The sequence below is a fragment of the Erinaceus europaeus genome, unplaced genomic scaffold (genome assembly GCF_950295315.1).
Source record: "Erinaceus europaeus unplaced genomic scaffold, mEriEur2.1 scaffold_622, whole genome shotgun sequence".
NCBI classification, from domain to species: domain Eukaryota; kingdom Metazoa; phylum Chordata; class Mammalia; order Eulipotyphla; family Erinaceidae; genus Erinaceus; species Erinaceus europaeus.
In genome coordinates this window covers 1-26,083 of record NW_026648158.1, presented here as the reverse complement: position 1 = coordinate 26,083, position 26,083 = coordinate 1, and the positions used below count along the sequence as shown (strand labels likewise).

Here is a 26,083-nt window from a genome sequence, read left to right as displayed (position 1 = left end):
CCTGTGTCCTGCAGTTGCACACAACAGGGCTTATGTTTAGGTCTGTTTAGTGGAGGACAACAAGGCACAGAGATACTGGGCATTGCCCAGTCATTGCTCAGCACAGCCAGGACTAGAACCCAGGGCCAGAGTCTTATCAGTTCCACTTCAATGCTACCCAGTCTGGGATCCTACTAATGACACCATCAGCTCCACTACAAATCCCTTAGGGTGCCTCTCAGGCAGGGCCCTGAGAGGGACAAACTCCACCCTCAGCCACATGGGAGGAGGAGCTGAGGTGACTCCTTGTACCTGCTTCCCATGAAGAGACCTCAGCTATGAGTTTGGAGAATGGCTGGCTGAGAAATAGTGGGCAAAGATCTCAGAAACACAGTTTCTGGGACCTGCCCTAGGACCCTCTCCACAATCTCCTCACTTCTCCCATCCCCATTATCATCCTCTGTCCCCATCAGAGAGGCAGCGGATTGAGTCCCCAAAGCACAAACCCTGGATGACACCGTCAGCTGTTCCTGGACTGGCAATGGCAGAAAGCCCTACCATGCAGAGGTTGGTCTCAATACCCAGAGCTGCCCTCTGCCTTCTGCCCTCTGCCTGGATGAGCAGCAGCTGGGGGAGCCGGGCATTTAAACCAAAGGCACTATGTGCTCGCTGCACATGACAACAGTCACAGCTGGCTCACAGAAGCCTCAGCCATGGCCCTGCACTAGACTGCACCCATGGAGGCCCAGTTCTCACTGCAGCCCAGTGAAGCTGGTCCTATTGTCTCTCCCACACATATACTTTTTAGATCTTGAAACAGAGGCACAGAGAGGTTGAGTAACTTGCCCAAGTCACTCAGCAAGGGTTTATGGCTGAATTACCCCTTCACACCGAGGCAGGCTGGGTCCAGAGTCTAGTGATGGAGAGAACATAGAAGGGACTGGACCTTTTCAGAGTGGGCGGGGGAGGCATTTCTCACCCCCCAAGAGACAATCTTGCTGCTGTTGCTCTAAGTCAGGTGCTCCTTTGCCCAGTGGCCCTGCTTCTGAGCAGCCCTATTCCCTGATATCCCCACTTCAAGGTTCATGTCCTCCTCTGCCCACCCCAGACTCTATGGTGCCTCCTCTCTGCCTTTCCCCTCTGCAGACCAAACACTGGCTGCATGTGGCTGACCTGCTGGCTTGCCAGAGTAAGGGGGGCTCTATGTCACCCCTTGGTGTTCCTGAACCTCCAGAGCCCCTGGGTGGCCCCAGCAGATCTTTTTTTGAACCTGAGCAGCCTGCCCTAGACAGACTCACACCTGCCTTCCTATCCTGGGCTTTGAAGCCTGTTCCAGCCTGTGTAGTCCATCAGGGACCCCAGATTCCAGCTTTCTTGTCAGGAGGATGGGTCATTCAGAGAGCCTGGGACAAGACACTTCTCCACTGCACACACTCAGTTCTCCACTCTGCCACTTACCAGCTGTGTGGCTTCAGGTATGTTACTTAACCTCTCTGAACCTCGACATCCTCACCAGCAAGATATGGATCCTAACGGTAGCTGATAGCTATAGACAAGTGCAGGGGCCATGTGTCTGGAGGAGCGAGCCTGGCCATTGGCACATGCTCCAATGTTATGACTGTCATGGCTGTCACAGCTTCAGCTCAGCTGCAGGCACTGGTCACATACTTTATTTATTTTAGACTTTCTTCTTTTTTAAATTTTTTTATATTTATTTATTTAGTCCCTTTTGTTGTCCTTGTTGTTTTATTGTTGTAGTTATTACTGCAGTCGTCATTGTTGGATAGGACAGAGAGAAATGGAGAGAAGAGGGGAAGACAGAGAGGGGGAGAGAAAGATAGACACCTGCAGACCTGCTTCACCGCCTGTGAAGTGACTCCCCTGAAGGTGTGGAGGTGGGGGCTCGAACCAGGATCCTTATGTGCCGGTCCTTGCGCTTTGTGTCACTTGGGCTTAACCTACTGTACTACCACCCGACTCCCAAGAGTTTCTTCTTTTTATTTATTTATTTTTTCATTTGTCTTCTGGGTTATTGCTGGGACTTGGTGCCTGCACTACAAATCCACTGCTCCTGAAGGCTATTTTTTTCCCTTTTGTTGCCCTTGTTGTTTATTGTTATTGTTATTATTATTGTTGTTATTGCTGTCATTGATGGATAGGACAGAGAGAAATCAAGAGAGGACAGGAAGACAGAGAGGGGGAGAAAAAGACAGATACCTGCAGACCTGCTTTACCACTTGTGAAGCAACCCCCCCCCCCAGGCAGGTGGGGAGCTGGGGGCTCGAACCCGGATCCTTACGCTGGTCCTTGTGCTTCATTCCATGTGCGCTTAACCCACTGTGCTACTGCCCGGTCCCTGGCCACATACTTTATGTGTCTCAAACTACTCCACAACACCCCTAATAGGTAGCTGATATACAGATGTAGAGGTGAAAGCTCAGAGAGGCTGAAAGGTGTTTGAGATTGCACAGCTGGCTAGTGAGGCAGGACTTGAATCCAGGGCCTTCCACCCCAGGAAGCATGACCACCTTTAGTGAAAGAATGCTTCACCCACCCTCCCTGACAGTTCAACTACAGGGCTCTAGCTTCAATTGCTTGCCAGCTTTGGCTCTACCCTCCCTTCACCCTCTGGCTTTTATCAAGGCTCTTCCTATCCAGGACTGGGGGTGGGGCATCAGTCCCAGGCCCAGGCCAGACCCAGATGGCCACCCCTCCTATAACAAGCCCTCCCCTCCTGTCTCCCTGCTGTATGCTGGCTCATTCCTTTCTGTCTCTGTCCACTGTCCCTTTTGCAACTCTTTGCTCCTGCACCGCCCTCCGACCCCATCCCACAATGCCCCCCAGACCACAGGCACACTCACAGCACATTTCCTGCTTCCTGTGCTGAGCACCAGTGTCTCCCTTCACCTGTTTGCAGCAGCCCTGTGAGACAGCTGGTGCTGCTGGGCCAGTCTGACAGAAGAGGAAACTGAGACTCAGAGAAGGGCATTGACTTGTTTCAAGATTATCCAATGAGCGACTCCTGGAACTCGGCTCAAGCTGGGGCCAGCAGGGCTCCAGGGCACAACTCAGCAGCCCTACTGCAAAGGGTCTTATCACAGGTTCTGAGGCAGCTGATTCCATCACAGCAGCCCTCGTCATAAGTCTAACTCTCTTTCAGTGGGAGATCGGTTATGCCCACACCCTGCTTCGGATGCTTCTATACTGCAGGATATAATGCACAGTATAGTGTGTGTGTGTGTGTGTGTGTGTGTGTGTGTGTGTGTGTGTGTGTGTGTGTGAAAGAGAGAGAGAGGAGAGAGAGAGAGAAGACTGAGAGCACAGTATAGAATGAGATGTAACAGAAGCTGTTCTGTCCAGGAAATGGTGCAGCGGATATGGTCTTCCATTTAGAAGCATGAGGTCCCAAGTTCAGTCCTCAGCATCATACGTGCTAATATGATGTTCTGGTTCTTTCTGTCTCTCTTCTCCTCTCTCTCATTAATAAATAAATAAAGAGAAGCAGTTACACCCTGCTTTACAGATGAGGAAACAAGCTCAGAGAAGAGCAGTGACTGACCTGACAATTTAGATCCCAGTCCCAGCCCCTGCCTTCATAATTCCCTGCCTCCCCCCATCTGCTGACAGCAAGGGCCTCCCTCACAATCCTCAGAACCTCTGCTCCAACCTGCTTCTTCCAGCTCCAGATCTCCCAAACAGCGTCCTGCTCCCCAGAGCTTTCCAGCCTCAACTCTGCGCTACCAGCTGCCTCCCCTTCATTCTCGTCCTCTACCTAGGCTCTCCTGCCACCCCACAAAGGGCCCCCTAGACTCCCCCAGAAGGCTAGCAGCTGTCAGATTCAGCAATTATCACAGTGGGGATTCTCCAAGGAACCCTAAGAAAGAGCAGCAGCCTCAAGTTTGGGGCCTGCCTGGCAGGCTTGTTTTGATCCCCTGTCACTCTGTGACCCAGTGGTCACAGATTGTGAGGGTCACCTACTTATACAGAAGTTGCGGGAGGTCAGAGCAGGTGAACCTGCTGAGGCCCAAATGAAGGCGTGTCTCTGGCTGCTCCCTTGTGGCCTGGGCACATCTCTGTGCAGCCCTGAAAAAAAAATGGCAACCCCACCACTCAGCATCTCACGTGGACTCACTTCTCTGGCTTTTCCCAACAACCCATGGGATTGGGACGATCTCCAGACCCACTTTCCAGATGGAGAGACTGAAGCATCAGAGGGCTCTGCAGGTGCCCAGCAGAGGCTGTGCCTTGGTCTCCTGGCCTGCAGAAATAGGCTCACCGTAGGATCTCTGGAGACTTGCCCTGGAGTGCTCACAGATGGGCTGAGACACCGGCAAGCACCTCTCCTGACCTGGCAGCATCCAGTCAGGGCCTAGCCTAACTAAGGAGGACCCATTCCCTGCACCCACCCTGGGGATGCAAGAAAGCGGTGAGTCATCTGAGGAACAGGGCTTCCAGCAGCCCGCACAGGGTCCTGGCTGTGCAGGGAGAGCTCCAGGCTGGGCAGGAACCTGGAGAGATGGCCTCCCAGAGTTGGGCCACTGAGTCCTGAGTCACCAGTGCCCCACCCAGTCCCCCACAGTGACACACTACAGCCTTGAGGACAGTTCTTGGATTGTACCCATTGGACCCTGCCTGTCCCCAGCCTTTGACCCAGGTCTGCCTACATTCCTAGTTCCCTAGACTCCACTCTGCACATCCAACAAGGGTTGGCTCTGATCTTTGATTTCCCTTACCCCAGTCCCTCACTCCTGTCATCTGCAGGAACCAGCCCTCATTGCTCCAGACCCTCCTGCCTCTGCCCCTCACATTTCCTGGGCTTCTCCAGAAGCCAAATCTGACCTTACCTCATCATCTCTGAAAACCCCTCCAGCAAACTCTGCTATCCTAGTGATGACACATCAGTTCCTGGGTAGCTTTCCAGATCTTTCTTAATCTGGTTGCAACCAGTTTCAACAGCTCATCCTCCCCCCTCCCTATGTCAGATGCTCTGCAGACCCCACACCCCCCACCATGACTGAGACCTGCCCCAGGTCTTCAAGTCCCTGGACCGACCTTCCCTTCCTGTGCTTTGCTCTCACTGAAAGGCTCACTTTGGCCTCCAGGCCCAATTTCGATGCCATGTACCTAAGGGCTCCTTGGGCACTTGGAAGGGGCTGAGGGGTGGCAGCAGTTGGGTTGGGGCCCAGGAGAGCCTGAACTGGATGGGTGGTTGTCAGCCACCCCCATTTCCCAAAATGAAGAGTCCCTCAGATGCGAGGGCTATTCTGAACCCTGGGGATATAGCAGTGAACAAAGTACTGGAGACAGTTTAAGTAGGAAAGAGATGATAGAGAAGGCCCTAGGGGTCATAAGGAGGGCCTGGTCCAAGTGATCAGAGAGGGTGTCTTGAAGAAGTGACATCTGAACCAAGACACAGAAGAGGAGAGGAAGCCAGCTGTGTAAGGATGTGTGGGACGAGAGTTTGGACTGAGGGAATAGCCAGTACAAAGGTCCTGGGGCAGGACTGTGATGCTGGTTGCCGAATAGCAAAGAGTCCAGTTGACTGAGACTACATGAGCAAGGAGAGAGAGCAAGAGGGGTGGGGAGGGTGGCAGGCAGGGCCAGACCAGGAAAGGCTGCTGGGTCCTTTGGGAAAGACCTTGGCTCTTAAGTGAGATGTAAATCGTGGAGGATTCTGAACAGGAACTTGATTTTATTTTTTTTTGAAAAGTGGGGAAGATTAAGTTGGGGGCAGGATGGGGCTGATACACCTTCTGTGTTGAGCCAGACTGGAGGTGGTGGGGTGGTGAGAAGGGGGTAGAATTAACGATATATTTTTATTTGCAAAAGACTGATGTAGAGGGAGGGAAGGGGAATGGCTCTTGGTATGGCCTGAGCCAAGAGGGGGATGGGGCTAAGCAATGGGTGGGGAGAGAGGGGGAAAAGAGGAGAGAGGGGAGAGGAGAGTAGAAGAAGCATCTGCCAGAGCCAGTGGATGAGGGAGTCACTGTGCTCCAGGAGCAAACCAACCCACCCCTGTGGCACTTGGAATGGGCTTCCCCACCTAGAGCTGAGGAGCCTGTGTCCACAGTGGGCAAGAGGACTAGATGTCTGGGGTGGGGGCAGAGGAGGGGGACAGGCCATGCCTCCTCACCCCCCAGCCTCAGCAAGCTCTCTGTAACAGCCTAGAGTCCAGAGCTCAGGCTCTAGGTCAGGTGTTGGGAGACAGGTGCTCTCAGAGATTTAGCCTTTCCCCTGCCAAGTGTCCACCCTCGCCTCTCAACACCCACCCCAGCACCCAGAAGGGATTCTAAGACAAGACAGACAAGAACAGACTTTCCTGTGCAACAGTGAAACTGAGGCTTAGGGCAATCTGGGCAGAGAGAGAGAGACCCTGGGCCTTCATACCCCCAGCTTTGAGGGTTCACACAACACCTATGACTTCTTCTTCTTTTTTTTTTTTTAATTTTTTATATTTATTTATTTCCCCTTTTGTTGCCCTTGTTTTTTTATCATTGTTGTAGTTATTATTGTTGTTATTGATGTCCTTGTTAGATAGGACAGAGAGAAATGAGAGAGGAGGGGAAGACAGAGAGGGGGAGAGAAAGACAGACACCCGCAGACCTGCTTCACCGCCTGTGAAGTGACCCCCCTGCAGGTCGGGAGCCGGGGGGCTCGAACCGGGATCCTTGCACTGGTCCTTGCGCTTTGCGCCATAGGCGCCTAACCTGCTGCGCTACCGCCCGACTCCCACCTATGACTTCTCATTGGGACAATTTGATGCTCCATTTGCCAGGTCCCTGAGGCTTCTGGAGACACAGTAATGGCTCAGATACAATCTCCAGGGGACTAACAGTTGCTGCCCACCTACTCTGCACCAGGGACTTCCACTGCCCCATTTGCTATCCATGACAGCTTTTTTTTTTTTGACACCAGGGTTATTGCTGGAGCTCAGTGTCTACACAATGAGTCCACTGCTCCCAACAGCCTTGCTTTCCCCCTTTTCCTTTTTTGTTTGAAAGGACAGAGAGAGATTGAGAGAAAAGGAGGAAAAGAGACACCTGCAGCACTGCTTCATCAATCATGCAGCTCTTTCCAATGGGGATTGGGATTTGAACCCAGGTTCCTTGCACATAGAAATGTGTTCTCAGGAGTTGGGAGGTAGAGCAGCAGGTTAAGCACAGGTGGCACAAAGTAAGGATCCCAGTTCAAGCCCCCGGCTCCCCACCTGCAGGGGAGTCGCTTCACAAGCGGTGAAGCAGGTCTGCAGGTGTCTGTCTTTCTCTCCCCCTCTCTGTCTTCCCCTCCTCTCTCCATTTCTCTTGTCCTATTCAACAATGACGGCAACAATAATAACTGCAACAATAAAACAACAAGGACAACAAAAGGGAATAAATAAATAAATATTAAAAAAAAAAAAAGAAATGTGTTCTCAACTTGGTGTGCCACCACCCAGTCCCTATGTATGGCATCTTTTATCACCATCCCCATATCTTCAGATGAGGAGGCTGAGGCCCAGTGAGACCACACCACAGAGAGCATTTCCAAGATCCCGTAGGCACTGACACACTCCACTTGGCACCTGGCCTATGAGAGAGGCAAGAGCAGCAGCTTCACTTTACAGATGAGAAAACTGAGACCCAGCTGGCAAATGGGGCAAAGCTGGTATTTGAACCCATGACCTTGTGGCTTGACACTGCAGACCTGGGGGGGGGGGTTAATGCAAACAGACTCTCTCTCATGCCTGAGGCTCCAAAGTCCTGGGTTCAGTTCCTGTACTGCCATAAACCAGAGCTGAGCAGTGCTCTGATAATAAAAAAGAAAGAAAGAAAGAAAGAAAGAAAGAAAGAAAGAAAGAAAGGAAGGAAGGAAGAAAGGAAGGAAGAAAGGAAGGAAGGAAGGAAGGAAGGAAGGAAGGAAGGAAGGAAGGAAGGAAGAAAGAGAAAAGAAACTGAAGACCTTCTGCCTCTACTCCACACTAGGGTGGGTGTCAGGGCTCATAGGCAGACTCTGGAATTCTAGTTCTAACAAGCCGCCTACCTTAGTGAGTTCTTACCTTCTTCTGTCTGCTCCCTCTCCAACTCGAGGGCCAGGCCTGGATTTAACACAAGTGAGTGACATCCTCATGTGATAGCAGAATCTGAACCAATTTGCCAAGGCTCCTGGAAGTGGGACTTTGTAGCCCATTCTCTAGATGAGGAAACTGAGGTCACACAGGCTACTTGCCCAAGGTCACAAGACAAGGAAGTAGTTGCGCTGAGATCCCATAGGTTTTAGCCCCTTTTGGTTCAAATTCACAGCCCCCTCTCCCAGAAGGATTGGGCAGGGCACCACCTCTCCTGTCCACTCCCTCTCTTGTGCTTGCTCCACTCCCTCCCTTGCTAGGACCCAGGGGCAGCACAGGTTCAGGCTGGCTGGGGGGACGAAGGCCCCCCTGTTAGCACTTCACTGCCAGACAGATGGGGTTTTCCAGTCAGGATCTTGCACATGTGTGCACACACACACAGTCCCACTCGTGGTCTACCAGTGCCCACACCCCAGGTGCCTGCACATCTGCTGACACAGACACTCATACACACGGTCACAAGCATGCAAAGTCTCTCCTTTGCCATTGCATACATGTGTATGCGTGTTCACACACACACACACACACGTGTGCACACACTGCCCGAGGCACACATGTTTCCCTGCCCCACACAAGTGCAGACTCACTCCCGTCCACACTCACACTCTGCATGCAAACTAGTCTCACTCAGCCCCATGCCCTCCAGCACATGAGCTGGCTTGCAGAAGCCCAGGTTTGCCTGAGGCTGGATTTGTCCCTGCACAGTCTCAATCACAGTCTCCCTGCCCACCCCTATCCTCTTAGCAGCATTTCTAGGGTCCCAGATGGGTTCCCCAATCTCCCAGATACTCCAGGACAGGAAGGCAGCCTATAAGGGCCATGAGGAGAGGATGTTCATGCCAGATCTCACCCAAGGAAGAAGGCGTATGCTGTCCCCACCTCCAAGCAGAGACTGGCCAGGAGGGGAGACCCCAGGAAGGCAGAGTCTCATCTTCCAACATCACCCAGACTCCAAAATGAAGCCCCCTCACCCTGGGGAGAAATCCAATGGGGACCTGTGCAAGATGTCATTGTCAACTATCTCCCCTCAAATCTCCCAGGATGACAGAGGAAATTTCTTCCTTTTTCCTCATCCCTTTCCCATCCCAGTGAGCTCCAAGAAAGTTCCCAAACACCATACATGGAGTCAACCCTGCCTCAAGCTGCTGAGCCTGTGATTACAGAGCTTTTTGGCCAGAGGGATTCCTCTCAAAATTTTGGGAGGGGCGTCGGGGAGGGGGAGGTGTAATGATGGCAGGCTTAACAACTCGCCTGAAGAGTGCACCTGCTTTGCCATGCACATGATCCAGGTGCAAACTTGGCCCTCACCACATGGCAGAAGCTTCAGTAGTCTGGTGTCTTTCCTTCTTTCTCTCTGTCTCTGAAAAAGTCATCCCAGAGCAGTGAATCCCCAGGGATGAATGCCACCTCCACCCCACCCTAGTAGTAATGGACGGAAAGCTTACTGCAAAGACATGCTTTCCCTTTGGAGCAGGCTACTGGACATATCAGACGACATCAAAATAGGGACATGCACAAGTGGTCCCCTTGTGAAGGGCCTGCCCCATCAGTGGTGTGGTCTTGGGAAGTTCTTAACTCCCTGAGCCTCAGTTTATTCATCTGAAGGATGACAGTGAGGACAGCACTGTCCCTCTTCACCCCCTACCCCCAACCCGACTGCCAGGAGAGTTTGACAAGTCCATGAACACCAACCCCTCAGCACAGTGACAGGCACACAGGTGACCAAGGTGATCATTTGGAGAAAAGCAAGACACATGGAGGCTCTCAACTGAAGGTCACGGCATATATTACCCTGCAAAGTCAGAGGCCATTTCCCGCCCAGGCCAGTGGCCGCAGGTGCCAAAGGTTTATACAAAGCTCTGGGGAGAAAGATGGAGAGTGTGAAAATGCTCTTTACTAAATGAATGTTGTCTGCAAACTGGGAAAAGACCACCATTAGTCAATTTGTCCAGTGGAACACCTGGGGTCTGGCTCACAAAAGCCTGGTGCTGAGAGCAAGTTTGGCAATGGGGCATTTCCCTGTGGGGAAGGGACTCTAATGGCAGGGATTCCTGGCATGGGATTGGCCTGTAGAGAAGCTTCTGTGGGCCACAGAGACCTGCATGTTAGTCCTGGCTCCCAATCAACAGGAAGGGCCTCTCTGGAGGCCTCAGTTTTGCCATCTGGAAGATGGCAGAGCTGGGCTCAGAACAACTTTCTTTTAGCAGCTGTGGGGCACTGTGGTTCCAGGAGTTGACAGATGGTTGAGGGCCTGCCCCAGACATAACCTGTGTCCCTTGCAAGCCCTGGGGACAGCCCTACTTTGAGAGACCAGAGGAAAAGGAGAGGGGGTTGACTCACTCTGTAGGTCAAATATTGGACCAGAATCAGGGGTGGGGTGTCTTGCCTCTAAAGGGTTTGCTGCCCTGTTTAGTCAGAGCATACCAAATGCAAGAAAGATTAAGTCCTACCTAGGCTTGGCCCAGCCACAAGGTCCAACTCTTCTCATAAAAAGATCTTATCCCCAGAAGCGTCTGTGCCCCACCAGCAGAGGACTCCGCCCACCTGCCCTCAGCCCTCAGCCTCCACTGCTATTTCCTGTGACAACTTGCAAACTGAAGACCAATTTGCCACCCCCCCCCCACACACACACACCTCCATGCCTCTGCTCTGCCCGACCCCAGCCTTAGCCCCAGACCCAGACCCAGCCCTGGCCCCACCCCCACCCGGGCCCCAGCTGCAGGAGGCCCCAGCAGAGTGTAATTCCCCTTGCCCTCCTCTCTGCCCTGGGCCCGTCCGGACAGATTAAGCCTTTGTCACACACACCCAGAAAAGCTCAGGGCCAGATGGGACAGGACAAGTGGTGTCAGCTCATCGACCCGCGGCTGGCCGGGACTAGGGAAGGACCCGACCACAGCGCCACATATGGCTGTGGGAGGAGAGGGGCCCAGGGAGGAAGCCATGGAGAGCTACATGCAAGAGAGATGACACACTGTACCCCCCCCCACATACACAAGAAAGCCCACGCAGATGGCCCTTGTTAGGCTGCTGGACGGCCCAACTCCCATAGGGCCTCTTCCCTGAGATCATTCTGCCTGTGCACCTTCTCTGAGAACTCCCATGGGTTTCTCCATCAGATCTGCAGTTATGCCCACCACCCTCCACTGGTTGGGGCCCCAGAAGAAACATGGGGGGTGGGGGAGGGATGGGCTAACACCAATGCCTTGACCAAAGGTTTATGACTCTATGACCTTCACAAAAACCCACCCAAGACCAAACTACACAATCTTTCCTGTACCTCCAGAGGCAAGTGTGTGTGTGTGTGTGTGTGTGTGTATGTATGTGTGCGTGCATACACATTCACAGGCCCTAGTGAAGGTAGGGGACGTCTTTTGCACCTTGCAAACAAAGTCCCATTCAGTCCCTCCCAGGAAAAGACCATGGCTGCCCCCAGAATGCCCAGCAGGATTTGTTCCTCCTAGATCAGTGAAAAGGAAAAAATAATACCCAAGCTCCAGGAAGGTGCCTGGAGATGGGGGTGGCAGGACTAGGGGCATCTCCTGTGACTGGCTGCGGTTGACTGGGCAAGTGGCAGGTAACTAACGGGCTCTCTGGGGCCCAGCAGGCCCAGCAGGCTGGTGGGAAGTGGAGAGGCTGGCTGTTGCAGGAGGACACATCTGTTGTGTTTTTTGTCCTCCTGGCAGCCTGGCAGGGAGACCTGGGTCCCAGGCAGGTGGTCCCTTGGGGAAGACTTATTATGACCTGGCAGGCAGGGTGCTGGTCCCGGCCTTGAGGAAGGGTCTGAAGGGACCGGGTGGGCTGGCAGCATCTGGTTGCCCTGTCCTAGCACCCGATTCCTACATGAGTATGAAAGCACTTGCTCCACTGTGACAGCCAGGTGGTCAAGGAGGACCTGGTAATGCCCCAGTTACCCCATCCCTAGGGGGTCACACAGAGAACCCCCACCCCCAGTGAATCAGCTGCCAGGTCTGGGGAGTCACCTGCCTCCCAACTCCAGGAATGGGTGGAATGGGGGCTCCCCCTTCAGACTAAGAAGGAGGTTGGGTCAAGCCTCCTCGATGGGGATGGAGGGCTGGAGGGGCACCAAGGGAAGCCAGGAAAGCTGAGGGCCCTGACCCAGGTTAGGAAGTGCAGACCCAGCCCACCATCTGGTGGGTCACTGACCTCAGGGGATAAAACATACTTAGAGGCGGGGGACATTAGTCGAGGGGGGTAGAGTCGCGGGGGACACGGGACAGGGGCGGGCAGGGCAATGATCCACATGCGGGTGTGGGGAAGTGGGCACTGATTTGGGCTGGGGGAGGGGTCCCTGACTCCAGCGCAGAAGGGGACAATGACCCGGATCCCCGGGTTTGGGAGCTAGCACTGGGCTGGGCAGGAGGTGCGGATCACACGGGGCGGGGCACTGTCCGGCCTCCTGGGGGCTCCTGGGCCTGGGCCTGGCCCCCAGCTCCCCGCTTCCCGCTTGGTCGGGCCGGAGGCGGCAGCAGCGCAGATGGGCAGCCGGCGGCCGCAGCGGCAGCGGCGCGGTTATCAGCGCTCCTCGCAGATGGGCCGCCCGCCCTCGGCGCCCGCCTGCGGCTCCCAGCTCCCCGCTGCCCGCGGCCTGCAGCCCGGTCCCCTGGGCGCGGGGGGAGGCGCCTGAGGATCCGCGCCCCGGCTCTCGCCTCCTCCCCCTCGGGCCCCTCGCCCCGCGGGCCCGGCCCGGGCGGCCGCCGGAGGGGGAGGGGGAGGGGACAAGTGCACTTTTCGTAACGACCGAATCAATTGTGTGTGAAGAGCCCGCTCTGCCGGCCGGGGACGGGGCTGTGCGCGGGGCGGGCAGGCGGCCGGCCGGGGGAGGAGCGCCGGGGAGCGGGGAGCTGGAGGGCGGGAGGCCGGCGCGGGGCGGCCCCGCTTGCTCGGGCCGGGCGAGGCTGGGGAGGGAGCGAGGGGGGCAGGGAGGGAGGCCGGCCGGGCCCGGCCGGGGGCTGGACGCACTAATGGAGGGTCTCGACGACGGAAAGTTCAAAGCTCAGCAGCGCCCCGGGAGCGCCCCCCCCGTCCCCACCCGCAGCAGAACAATGAGGTCCCGGCGGGGGAGCCGCGGGGCCCGCGCCGCACGCCCTAGCCAGGGCGCCCCGGGCCGGAGGGGACGCCCCCGCCCGGCCGCCTGCCTCCTCTCCGGCTGCTGCGGCTCCCCGCCCCCTCCCCGCAACCCCCTCCCGACCCGGCAGCCCGAGGGACGGGGGAGGGGAGGGGATGGCTAGGTCAGGCCGCCCCCGTCCCAGGGAGGGGAGGCTGGGGGATCTGGGGACCAAGGGGCGCCCCACCCACCCGCTCCTGCGCCAGGCTGCGGCTCGGGCCGCCCCTCCCCGACCAACCCCGGGTGGGGTCGGGAAGACAGTGCTCGGTGGGGCCCCCTCCCCTGATTCTGGGGAGCCGAGTGGACTCCTCGTCCCGCGGCCGCCCCTGCCCTCCCTCCCGCGGCACCACCCTGCACACACACACACACACACACACACACACACACACACACACACACACACACACCGCCCAGCCGGCCCGGGGGCGGGAGCGCAAAGCGCCCGGGACAGGCAGCCCCCCGGTGGGGGGGGGAGCAGGGCTCCCGGAGCAGCCTCCTGCTGGCTGGGGGGTGGGGAGGGGGACGAAACATGCTGGGGTGAGCAGCCCGGGACAACCCGCCCCGCACAGCCACGGCCGGGCAGCGGCGCAAAGGGGGCAGGGACGCCCCGAGCCCGGAGCTCTGCCCGGGCGAGCCAGGACCCGTGCGTCCCGGGCGGGTCGGCCCCACTGACAGCCCCAGGGACACAGGTTCGGACAGACACACACCCCGGCCGCCCCCGCCCCCCCCTCTCCGCCCCGCGGCGGGACCAGCCCGCGGCCGCGCGCACTCACCGAGCCCGTCTTGACCGGCACATACACCACTTGGCCCATCTTGGGTTCCCGGCCGCTGCCCAGGCGGAAGCCCTTGGAGCGCACCCAGAACTGGAACTTGCCTTTCTCGCCGGCCGCGGGGCCGCTGCCCGCGCCGGTCCCGCCGCCGCCCTGCAGGACCTCGGCGATCCGCTGGTATTTGCTGCGTGTCACCGTCTTGGTTTTGGCCGAGTCGCCGTAGGTGCGCAGACACCAGTCCCGGAACTGGCGGCCCAGCTCCGAGTCCCCGGGGCTCCGCTCGCGCTCCCAGCCCCCGCGCAGCAGCAGCGTCGGCTTCGGCATCCTCCCGCCGCGCCCGGCGCCCTCGGGGGCGGGCCGCCGGGGCCGGACCGGGCTGGGCGGCCGGGCGGGTGCTGTCCCGCTGTGTGGCCGGGCTGTGGCGGCGGCGGGCGGCGGGCGGCGGCCGGACGCACGGGGCTGCGGCGCGCTCTGTCCTGCTCGGGCGGCGGCGGCGGCGGCGGCGTTGGCGGCGGCGGCTCCGGCTCGTCTCCTGCTCCGCCTCCTCCTCCCCCCGGCCGGGATGCAGGAGCGATGGAGGCAGCTCCGGGCCCGGAGGTGCAGAGGGGGCGGGCCGCCCCGCGGGCGGCCGGGGAGGCGGGAGGCGGGGAGCGGCCCCGGTCGCGGGGAGCGAGACCGAGCCTGGGCGCGGGCGGCGGCGGCTGTCAGCTCGCGCGGCTCATCCTGCTCCTGCTCAGGCTCCCGCTGCCACCGCTCTTCCTCCTCCTCCTCCTCCTCCTCCTCCTCTTCCCCCCTCCCGCGCCGCCTCCACCACGCCGCGGGATCCCACCTGTTAGAGCCGCGCAGCCTTGGCCGCCGCCCCCCTTCCCAACCGCGCCCGCCCGCGGGGCCCAGCCCCCGCCCCGGCCCGGCCCCTGGGGGCGCAGGGGCCGCTGTGCCCGCAGCGGTGGGGAGGGCAGAGCCGCAGGCGCGCGGGGACCGAGTTCTTTCTGGCCGGGCCAGGCCCGAGCCTCACAGGCCGTACGCAGCCCGGCCCCCGCGGTCTCACCGGGCCGGAGCGAGGCGCAGACCCCGCCGGGCCACAAGTGTCCCTGCCTCCCGGGGCGGCACCGCCCGATTTCTGCCGGGCGCCGGCGGTGCAGGGCAGGCGTGATCCCATGCCTCCCGCAACTGGCCCGCCCTCTCCCGGTGGCAGCCCCGTTCCAGAAAAGCACTGTTCCCCCGAGGGACCCCAATTCACCACCTTCAGGGCCCCCAAACTTCCTGCCTTTCCCCTCGCCTCAAAATTCCCAGTTCAGCTGGCCTTGCCCCTTCAGTCCTACTGGTCTGGGACATCCCCAGACCCCAGGGCAGTCCTCAACCTCGGGCCTTGGGCAGGGGCTCAGCATATGCACGCCTTGCCTTCATGGGTGCACCTGGGCCTAGAATTTCGTGCCACACCCCCTACCCCCACCCCACTTGCAAGGCAGCCCTGACCTTGGGTAAGAAATAGTCTCCCATCATTTTGTGAGGCCACTAACAAAATAAAGTAACAGGGATTTTTTTTGTCCTCCTCTCTTTTTTTCAGATTATTTATTTATTTATTTATTATAAGAGAGAGAGAGAGAGAGAGAACCAGAGCATCACTTTGGCACATGCAACACCTGGAACTGAACTCAGCACTTCATGCTTAAGAATCCAATACTTTATCCCCTGTGCCACCTCCCACCTCTCTGAATGGGCAATGAGCAGTTGTATCATTCACTCTTGCCATTCCTTGGGGCCACCCCCATGTCCCCAAGTTACTCATGTGGGCAAGTCATCACCCAAGCCAAATTTTAACCTGTGTGGGACCATTTTCTGCCTGGGAATTGCTAGCTCCCCCTCATCCCAAAGTCCCCCACCTTGGGACCAATAATGGGACCAATAGTATATCATGTCCTGGCCACCCTGAGAGCCATGAGAAGACCTGGGCCTCTGAGAGGTGGTCTGACCTACTCAAGGTCGTGCAAGCAAGAGAAGTAGATCTCACTCAGTTCAGGGCTGCCTGGCTCCTGCTCCCACAGTGTTCCCTGCCACCCCACAGAAAGGGATCCCCACACTGCCTTGCCCTTCTCACACTCCCCACTTGACAGGAAGCTCCAGCTATGTGGGGTTCACATCTGACTCACCCCTTTATCCAAGGTCCTAGTGCAGCACCCGCATACAGTAGGTGCCAGTAACTGCTGAGAGAACACCAAAGGTCTTCCAAGTTCCAACCTCTCCCAACATTTCACATAGAAGACTTATTTTTAGATAATTTACATTTCCATGTTGCTTTATATATGCCAACAACTCCACAGTCATTTTTCCTCCCCCAAAGATAGTTTCCCCAAAAAAGTTTCAGGCTAGCATGCCTATATATTTCTGAGATAACCTCTGAGGCTTAGAAACAGGAAGGTACTACCCAAAGACCACCCAGGCATGAGGGATGGGGCACTCCAACATGCTTTGGAAACCCATGCTTTGAACCTTCTAGTATACCCCCTGGTAACCCTCACAACAGACTCCCTTCCAAAGGGGCTCTAACTCACAACACTAGTGATCAGTTTTAGTAAGAGTGCCCTGGTGCCTAGGAAGTGGGGGTTCCAACTGAGCCTGTGTCTTTTGTCCAGTTCCAAGGCCCATATCAATAACCAACACACCAGACTACTCTGCATACAATATAGGTGTCTGACTGCCTTTCAGATCCTCAAAGACTGGCCCTGAGTCTTGGGCAGAGCTCTAAGATGGCAGAAGATATGGTATCATCATGAAAAGAACACAGACTTTCAGGATCATCGGGTTGAATCCTGACGACTAATCTTCATGTCCACAGGTCGCTGCTGTCTGCTTCTCACCCCAACTAAATCAGCCCAGAGCCCACCCTTCACTAGGTGATCTCAGACAGACCACTGTACCCCATTATCTGTTCAGTTAACAGAATGTCATGGAAATAGGCGCTCAGTAGAATAATATACATGAGAGTACCCGACATATTGCAGGTGCCCAATAATTGCCATTCTCTTCCTTGTCAGAAGCTACAGGGTATTTGAGGAGGAAGTTGAGCATTGTCCATACTTTCCCTCATTCAACAAACATTTGTAGAGAAGCCATTTTGTACCCCACAATGCAATCCCAGTGCTAAGGCCATGGGGCCCCAAGGTCCTTGCCCTTTCGGAGCACACTAATGGGCAAGGGGGGCAATCATGGAACCAGCCATTATAGTTTGGGCAAAGGACCAGGACAGACATAGAGAAAGTGCTGTGGCCCTGGAGGTGATACAGCAGGTAGGATACTGGACTTGACCTCCAGTCTCAAATATGTAAGAGTGATGCTCTAGTTCCCTTTTTTTTCTCATGTAAATAAGTGGGTTTCTTTAAAAATAAATAGGGAAAGTGGTAGAAAAAAACAAATGGGAAGGGCTGGTTTCTGTTTGTTTGTTTAATTGCCAACAGGGTTATTACTGGGGCTCAGTGCTGGCACTATGAATCCACCTATCCTGGCAGCCATACCCCCACTCTTCCTCCCACCCTTTCTTTCTATGTTATTAGATAGGACAAAGAGAAATTTAAAGAGGAGGGAGAAATAGGGAGAGAGAAAGGTACTTGCAGGCCTGCTTCACTGCCCATGAAGCTTCCCTGCAGCAGGCGGGGAGCAGGGGTTTGAACTTGTGTCCTTGCACATGGTAACGTATGTGCTCATCCAGGTGCACCAACACCCTGCACCTAAGACTGCTTTTCTTAAGGAGAGCAGGAGAGAACACTTCTAGGCATTTGAGCAATGACTTAAATGACAAGGAGCCAGCCATGCTACGTTCTGAGAGAAGAACATTCCAGGCAGAGGGAACAACATGTGCAGAGGCCCTGAGGTGGGAAAGAGATTGGCATTTTCTAGAAACTGGAGGGAGGCTAGTGTGGTTAAAGGACAGTGAGTGAGGAGGGACTGGAAGACAGGAGAGCATGGGGGAGGTCTCTGATGGCATTCTAGATGTGATAGAAGACCATCAGCACATTTTAAACAGGGGAGAGACTGGGAGCTGAGGCATGGAACCTGCTACACTGACCCAGGAGTCTATGGTCAAGAGCTTGGAGCCTCTATTTCTCCCCCATGTGTCAGCACCATTGACACCAGGCACACCTCGACCTCTAGCCCCAAAACGTACTGATGAGAAGAGGGGAGGCTATAGCCCACACTATACAACGTCCGTAGCCCAGCCTCTCCTCTGAAGAAAAAACTTCTTTTTTATATTTATTTATTTATTCATTCATTCCCTTTTGTTGCCCTTGTTGTACTTATTATTATTGTTGTTATTGATGTTGTCATTGTTGGATAGGACAGAGATAAATAAGAGAGAAGGGAAGACAGGGGGGTAGAGAAAGATAGACACCTGCAGACCTGCTTCACTGCCTGTGAAGCGACTCCCCTGCAAGTGGGGAGCCAGGGTCTTGAACCAGGATCCTTACTCTGGTCCTTGCGCCTTGTGCCACCTGCGCTTTAACCTACTGCCCGACTCCCCAGAAGCTCCTTCTTGTGCCTCTGTCCTTTATCAGGGGTCATGCCCCAGGATGTGCTGAGTCTGAGATCAGCTTCTTACAACACCCAGCTTGGGTTGGGGCAGTCCTGGATGAGGCAGCACCTGCTTCTCCTTTCTTTCTGTCCCAGACCCCTGTCCAAAGGACAGAGTGAGACTACCCACTTTAAAAAAATGTACCCTTAGTTCAGATGTCCAAGGGAGACTGAGATGGAACCAAAGAGAGTCCAGGCCTCCAGGTTCATGTTTGCCTGGTAACAATGTACTAGGTCACAGAGGTTAGCGATGAGGAGGACACAGCCCAAACTCTGCATTTTACAGATGGCTAAACTGAGTCCCACAGAAAGGAAGAGGCTGGGAGCATAGGACAGAGCACAGCACCTGGCCTTTGCCTGGTTCAGCCCAGTTTATCTGTTTTTCACTGAGTTTGGACTCTGGACGCCCTCATGAGTGGGAATGTCTACTACTCAAAAGTGAGGGGAATCAGGCAGACTGGGGTAAGGCAGAGTGACACAGGCCCCCCCAAAAAAGCCTGTCTACCTAAGGCTGGCAGGAGACAGGAGATCCCAGGACTTTAGTGGAGGGATGATTCCATGAGCAGTCATACGTGCCACTTCCATCAAGAGCTTATATGGCCATTGCCCACCACTGGCTCCGAAGCTTGTCTCCCAGTGGGCTGCCTGACCACTCTGCTCCAGGTCCATCTCACTCACAAAGGCTTCTTGACTGCCCTCCCACCTCTGGTTATCTTCAGAGGCCTCTGCAGTTGCTCACAGATCCCTAAGCTTTCTCCCAGCCTCTGCTCCACTGTCTCCCTATTATCTGGTTACCTGTCTCTGCCAGTGTCTGACCCAGGAAGCTGAGATTGAACATACACTGAATACATGAATGAATGAATGAATGAATGAATGAATGTTCTAGTTTTCAAAAGACATGACAGCAGGGGTAGATAGCATAATGGTTATACAAAGAGACTCTCACGCCTGAGGTTCCAAAGTCCTAGGTTCAAACCCCCTGCACCACCATAAGCCAGAGCTGATCAGTGTTCTCATTAAAAAAAAAAAAAAAAGGCATGACATCCCAGAGTGAAATCTACAGCACTTTCCACCATACCATCCTGCCTCCCTCTAACCAACCAGCCAATCAATCAATCAGCACTTAGTGCAGAAGCAGACTCTGTCATGGAGCAACCTTATGCGAGCTTCTGATCTCACAAAGCTTCCATTTGCAATGCCAGTAAACTGGGGATAATGATTATAACTAATTCAGGGGGCTGCTAGGAGCAGAAGCAGTCAGCAAATGTTAGCCTCTGTCATCACTATGCCCATCTGCCTTTCATTCTGCCATTTTTGGAGGAGTCTCTGTGTGTCAGAAGCTATACCGGGTACTGAAACCACTGGCCCATGTGAAGTTCAGAGACTGACTGACTTTTAAAGATCATGACAACTGGCTTGAAAAATGGAAAACAATAAGAAAACTTGAGAACAGGGGTCAGGTGGTGGTGGCACATCTGGTTGAGCACTTATGTTGCAGTGCTCAAGGACCTGGTTCAAGCCTCCAGTCCCCACCTGCAGGGAGGACACTTCACAAGCTGTGAAGCAGTGATGCAGGTGTCTCTCTTTTCCTCTCTGTCTCCCTTTCTCAGTTTCTCTGTCACTACCCAACAAATAAGTAATAATAATAAGTAAAGATAACTTAAGTACACATGGAGGGAAACTCAGATGAGTGTCCCTGAGGTACTCTGACCCACCCCAAAGGGTTTCCTTGACAGAGGCAGTCGGGGCAAAGAGAAAGGGGAGGAGGAAACAGCTCCTACAATGTCAGGGACCATGACTCCTGGGCCACCACAGCCAAGTGGGAAACCATCTGTTCATTTTGAAGAACTGGAAAAAAACTGAGTTCAGTGCTTCCCTGTTCCAGAAACTAAAGTGCATACACACACACACACACACACACACACACACACACACACACACACACCATTCAAAGGTCACCTCTCTTGACCAACCTTTGGAGGATAGTGCCCCGGTGACTCTTGCCACGGTATACTTGTCCTCACAGACCCAGCTGTTCCTTTCTCATGTGTTTGTCTCCTTGCTCCTGTTGAACTGCCACTCTCACACTAGGGTGTACATTCCAGAAGGGTTGGGGATTCAACCTTGCTGTCTGGTATCTCCATCACCCATAAAAGCCAGAACTGAACACAATAGGGATTCAGTATATACTTGTCAACTAAGTGGATGAGCAAAAGAACCCCCCCCTAAATGTGTGTGTGTGTGTGTTGTAAGTAGGGGTTGGGAGCCAGGTGGTAGCACAGTGGGTTAAGTGCACATGGTGTGAAGCGCAAGGAAGGGTGTAAGGATCCTGGTTCAAGCCCCTGGTTTTCCATCTGCGGGGGTGGTCACTTCACAAGCAGTGAAGCAGATCTGCAGGTGTCTATTTTTCTCTCCCCCTCTCTGTCTTCCCCTCCTCTCTTGATTTCTGTGTCCTATCCAACAACAATGACAGCAATAACAACTATAATAACAAGGACAACAAAACGGGAAAAATGGCCTCCAGGAGCAGTGAATTCATAGTGTAGGCACTGAGCCCCAGCAATAACCCTAGAGGCAAAAAAAAAAAAAAGTCAGTTAGGGTCACAGTGAGACTGGGGAAGACTTTAGCTGAGTTGCAAAGGAAGAAGTCCTTTCCTTTGATATTGATCACGTCAGTTTTCAATCCTCCCTACTCCCCACAGGCCTCAGTATCCTCATCTGTAAAGTGGGGCTGGCACCTCTTGCAACAGAGGTGAGGCTGGTGCAAAGTGCACAGATGGGACCTGGCACACAGTGGCTGCCCCATGAATAGCTGTTCTTCCAAGGGAACCCCTGGGGTGGGGCTGAAGGAGTGGGATCCTTTGGGTCTGAGCCTCCCTGCAGGACTCAGAGGAAGCTGACACTGGATCTGTCCCGTCACCTGAACTCACAGTAATTTATTGATGCTGGATGCTGGCATCTTGCAGCCTTGCCAGGTCAGTGCGAGGGAGCAAGTATGGGACCAAGAGGCTGACTACAGCCTGAGCTGGCAGAGTGGGGCAGGACTGAGGGTCTGCAAGGCCCAGGAAAGCTGATAGGAAGATTCTTACAAAGCTTTTACTTTGTTCCAGACACTGAGAGGGGGGACCAAGTGTCTCTGCTTGGCCTGAGTTTGTAGATGGTGAGAAGGACACACTCCATAATTCAAATAGCAACAAAAACAGTTGGTGCTTCATGTGGTCCTACTGTGTGCCAGGAACTATGGGCATATGACCACACTGAGACTTCAACAAAGTCTCTCTCTCTCTCTCTCTCTCTCTCTCTCTTGCCTCCAGGCTTATCACTGGGGCTGGGGTGTTGGCCCGAAGAACCTACTCTTCCTGGTGGCCATTTTTTTTTCCATTTTATTGGATAGGATAGAGAGAAATTGAGAGAGCTTTGCTGCTTGTCAAAAGCCCCCCTTGCAGATGGGGATCTGGGGGCTTGAACCCAGATCCTTGTGCATATTCTTCCGCTTAGTACTACGTGCACTTAACCAGGTGCACCACCACTCAACCCACAATGTCTCATTTTATAGGTCAGAGTGTGCCATCCAGGGAAGGTCAACTCACATGTCCAAGGTTGCATGGCCAACGAATGGCAGAGGGAGAACTGGAGCCCAGATACCACAACTCCACAGCTCAGGGACATTGATTGCACCCCAGACCCCCTCAGACTGGCTGCACTCAGGAACATGCAAAAACCAATAGTAGCCCACGAGGTGGTGCTGTGAGTAGAGAGCTAAATCTGCAAGCATGAGGTCCTGAGTTTGCTCCCTGGATTGTGCATGCCAGAGTGATGCTCTGGTTCCTCTCTCTCTCCCTCATCTATAAGTAAATACATCTTTGAAAAATATACACATACTTGACTAAACTACATAAAGGTCTCTGGAATCCAAAAGTAGGAGAAGGTGCATTCCACTGAGGGCATCCTGGAAGCTGAGGCTTTTAACTGTTCTTCAGAGGATGGGTGGGAATACCCAAGAGGGCGTATTTGGGATCAGAAGAACAGACAAAGGAGAGGGTGTACTTGCAGTGTGGTAGGTCTACTTGCTTGGAGAGCAGAGGGGCCCTGTGAGGGGATAGTGGGCATACCAGCACACTTATGACCTTGGACATGGAGACCAGGCCTGTGGACCTTATGGGTGGGCCATGGGGAGCCCTGGGAGACTATTAAGCAATGAAGCCATTCATTTCCCCCTGGCCCTTATGTTTTAGAGGCCAACCAGATAGGCCAGAGTGGGGCTGGCATGCAAACTCTCTCATGCCCACTTCTGGTCTTCCCTCTCTCCATGCTCTTTATAGCCTTCTGGGTTGCTCACCTCCATTCTACACACCCCTCCTCCTGGGCCCACCCTCGATGCCCAGAGCTTCCTCACTGCTCAGGGCTCACTCTCAGGCCCATTTCCTGCAGGAAGCCCACTCCCCACACACACCAGCCCTGATCCACAGACTCTGAGACCTGGGTACCCACCTGTCACTAAAAGCCATAGTATTTATTATCCACAGTGACTGGTGGTTGTGGTCACCTGTTTGAGACATTCTTCTTCTGATGAATATAAATTCCTCTGAGACAGTGCTGGGTGGTGGCACACCGAGTTAAGCACACATAGTACATACAAAGCGCAAAGACCCCCTGCAAGGATACATGTTCAAGCCCCCAGGTCCCCACTTGCAGGGGGGGGTTACTTTACAAGTGGTGAAGCAGGTCTGCAGGTGTCTATCTTTCTCTCTTCCTCTCTGTCTTCCCCTTCCTTCTCAATTTCTCTCTGTCCTATCCAATAAAGTGGAAAAAAATGTTCACCAGGAGCAGTGGATTTGTAGTGCTGGCACCAAGCCCCAGTGATAACCCTGGAGGTATTAATTAATTAATTAATTAATTACTCTGAGAAAATGCCCTTCAAAATGTGGAGCTGGGACAAGACTGACCTCCACTCTGGCCACTGAAAGCACACCTCGGATTCGACCAAGGTGATGGCAGTCAGATTCAGATTCTAACTTCATCTCAGCCATTAGACTAAGTCATGCTGGAAGTTCCTTTCCTCTCTCTCTCCCCCACCCTATTTAAATATTTTAACTTTATTTATTTAATTCGATGGGAAGGAGAGAAATTGAGAGGGATAGGGGATAGAAAGGGAGAGAAAGAGAAGAGAGGCACCTGTAGCACTGCTTCACTGCTTGTGAAGCTTTCCCCCTGCAAGTGGGGGCCAGGAGTTTGAACCCAGGTCCTTGTACGTACGTGGTAATACGTGCACTTAACTAGATGTGCCACTACCCGACTCCCCTTTCCATTGTTTTTTTGTTTTGTTTTGTTTTGTTGCCTCCAGGGTCACTGCTGGGACTCAGTGCCTGCACTTCTTCTAGCGTTTGCCCTTCTTCCGTAGCCAGTCAACAGCGTCAGGTTGAGCCTGATGTCAAGTTTCAAGACCTCCTTTGAATCTGGAGAGGTGGCAGTCGTTGACTATGTGGGTCATAGTCTGTCTGTAGCCGCGGGGCAGTTCGGGTCGTCTCTGGCTCCCCAGTGATGGAACATAGCGGCGCACTGGCCATGGCCTGTTCCATAGCGATTGAGGAGGGCCCAATCATAACGTGCTAGGTCAAAGCCGGGTTGACGCTTGCAGGGGTCTGTGATGAGGTGTTTGTTCTTTACCTCAGCTGATTGCCAACTCTGTTTCCAAGAGACTGGAACAGAGAAGTTCAGTGTAGGCGTAGGGGACCAGATTGGGTGACGAGACGTCAAGCGTTGGACAGGGTGGGCGAAGATATAAGGTCCCTGCACTATGAATCCACTACTCCTGGAGGCCATTTTTTCCCATATTGTTGCCCTTGTTGTTGCCCTTATTGTTGTCGTTATTGTCATTGTTGCCACTGATGTAGTTGTTGTTGGATAGGACAGAGAGAAATGGAGAGAGGAGGGGAAGACAGAGAGGGCTCAAACTGGGATCCCTACACTGGTCCTTGCCTTTGTGCCACATGCGCTTAACCTGCTACACTACCACCTGACTCCCATCTTTATTTATTTGATAGAGCCAGCCAGAAATTGAGAGGGAAGGGGGAGACAGAGAGGGAGAGAGACAGAGAGATACCTGCAGCACTGCTTCACCACTTGTGAAGCTTTCCCCCTGTAGGTGGGGACTGGGGACTTGAGCTCAGGTCCTTGCACACTGTAACATGTGTGCTCAACCAGGTGCACCACCACCTAGCTTCTCCTTTCCTTTTTAAAAACTGTTTATTAATTTAAATTTTTATGAGGGAGAGACCTGAGATCAGACTTATGACCTTGGACATGGAGAGCCATTAAGTACTCTACCCACTGAACCACCTCTCCAGCCCCCCTTATTTTCACCTAGGTCTCTGTGTGCAGAATTTATTATAACCCAAAGATCTTTGTCAGAGGTACTTGCTGTGCAATGCAGTCAGCCCTACCCTCCCCCCTTCCCCCAGTCTGAACCAGACCTCTGTACTGGCTTCTTTACTGGACATCTGGTTTATAGGCCTTTCCCTCCATCCCTACCCAAAGGCTCTCTTCTCTTCTGTTATGATGTCTCCTATTCCCAGAAGAAATTTCAGGGGTCAGGCAGTGGTGCATCTGGTAGAGTACACACATTGCCATGTACAAGGACACTGGTTCAAGCCCCCAGTCCCTACCTGCAGGGGGGGAACTTCACAAGTGGTGAAGTAATACACAAGTGTCTCTCTTTGTCTCCTTCACTATCTTCCCCTCACCTCTCAATTTCTCTGTTCTGACAAATAAAAAGACGGAGGAGGAAGAGGAAAAGGAGGAAGAAAAAGAGGAAAGGAAAAAATGGCTGCTGGGAACAGTGGATTTGTTGTGTAGGTACCTAGCCCAAGTGATAATCCGGGTGGCAATAAAAAATTGTTTTTTGTTAATATTTATTTATTCCTTTTTGTTGCCCCTTTTTTAATTGTTGTAGTTATTATTGTTGTGTTAATGCCCTTATTGTTGGATAGGACAGAGCGAAATGGAGAGAGGAGGGAAGACAGAGAGGGGGAGAAAAGACAGGACACCTGAAGACCTGCTTTACCACCTGTGAAGCGACTCCCCTGCAGATGGGGGAGCCCGGGCTCGAACTGGGATCCTGATGCCGGTCCTTGTGGTTTGCGCCACCTGTGCTTAACCTGCTGCGCTACCACCCGACTCCCAATCATCCCATATTCGTCCTTCTCTACCTGACCATGACATGTATATGTTGTAGCCCTCACTGAGACTCCCATTCCTTTACTCTTTCTGGAACTCTCCTACTCATACTCCAAAAACTTATTTGACTGCCCTATATGTCATAATTCATTTAGCACCCCAAGTAGGCTGAGAAGCCCCCTCCTAGTACTCCAAGTTTCCTACTTGGTTGACGCCACATGGTATAGATGCTATCGTCTACTTGGCTACCTTCTGTCTAGAGGAAGAGCTCCTCAAATTTAGGGGCTATGGAGCTGGACCTCCACTTCTGAACCTGGAGATGATTTCTCATCTTTCAGAGGACCTGTTGAAAGTCACCAGCTG

The 26,083-nt window shown here is 54.0% G+C and overlaps 1 protein-coding gene across 1 annotated transcript in view; it reads right to left on the bottom strand.

The window, feature by feature from the left end:
• The window catches only part of LOC132536643 (nucleolar protein 4-like), a gene marked incomplete at its 3' end in the record, with an annotated part of 63,153 nt that extends 48,340 nt beyond the window's left edge, over positions 1 to 14,813 (bottom strand). Inside the window, exon 1 of the mRNA XM_060184778.1 lies at positions 13,982 to 14,813. Within this exon, the coding sequence (XP_060040761.1) occupies positions 13,982 to 14,302 (321 nt within the window). The remainder of the gene's footprint in view (positions 1 to 13,981) is intronic.
• Between the last annotated feature and the right edge of the window lie 11,270 nt (positions 14,814 to 26,083).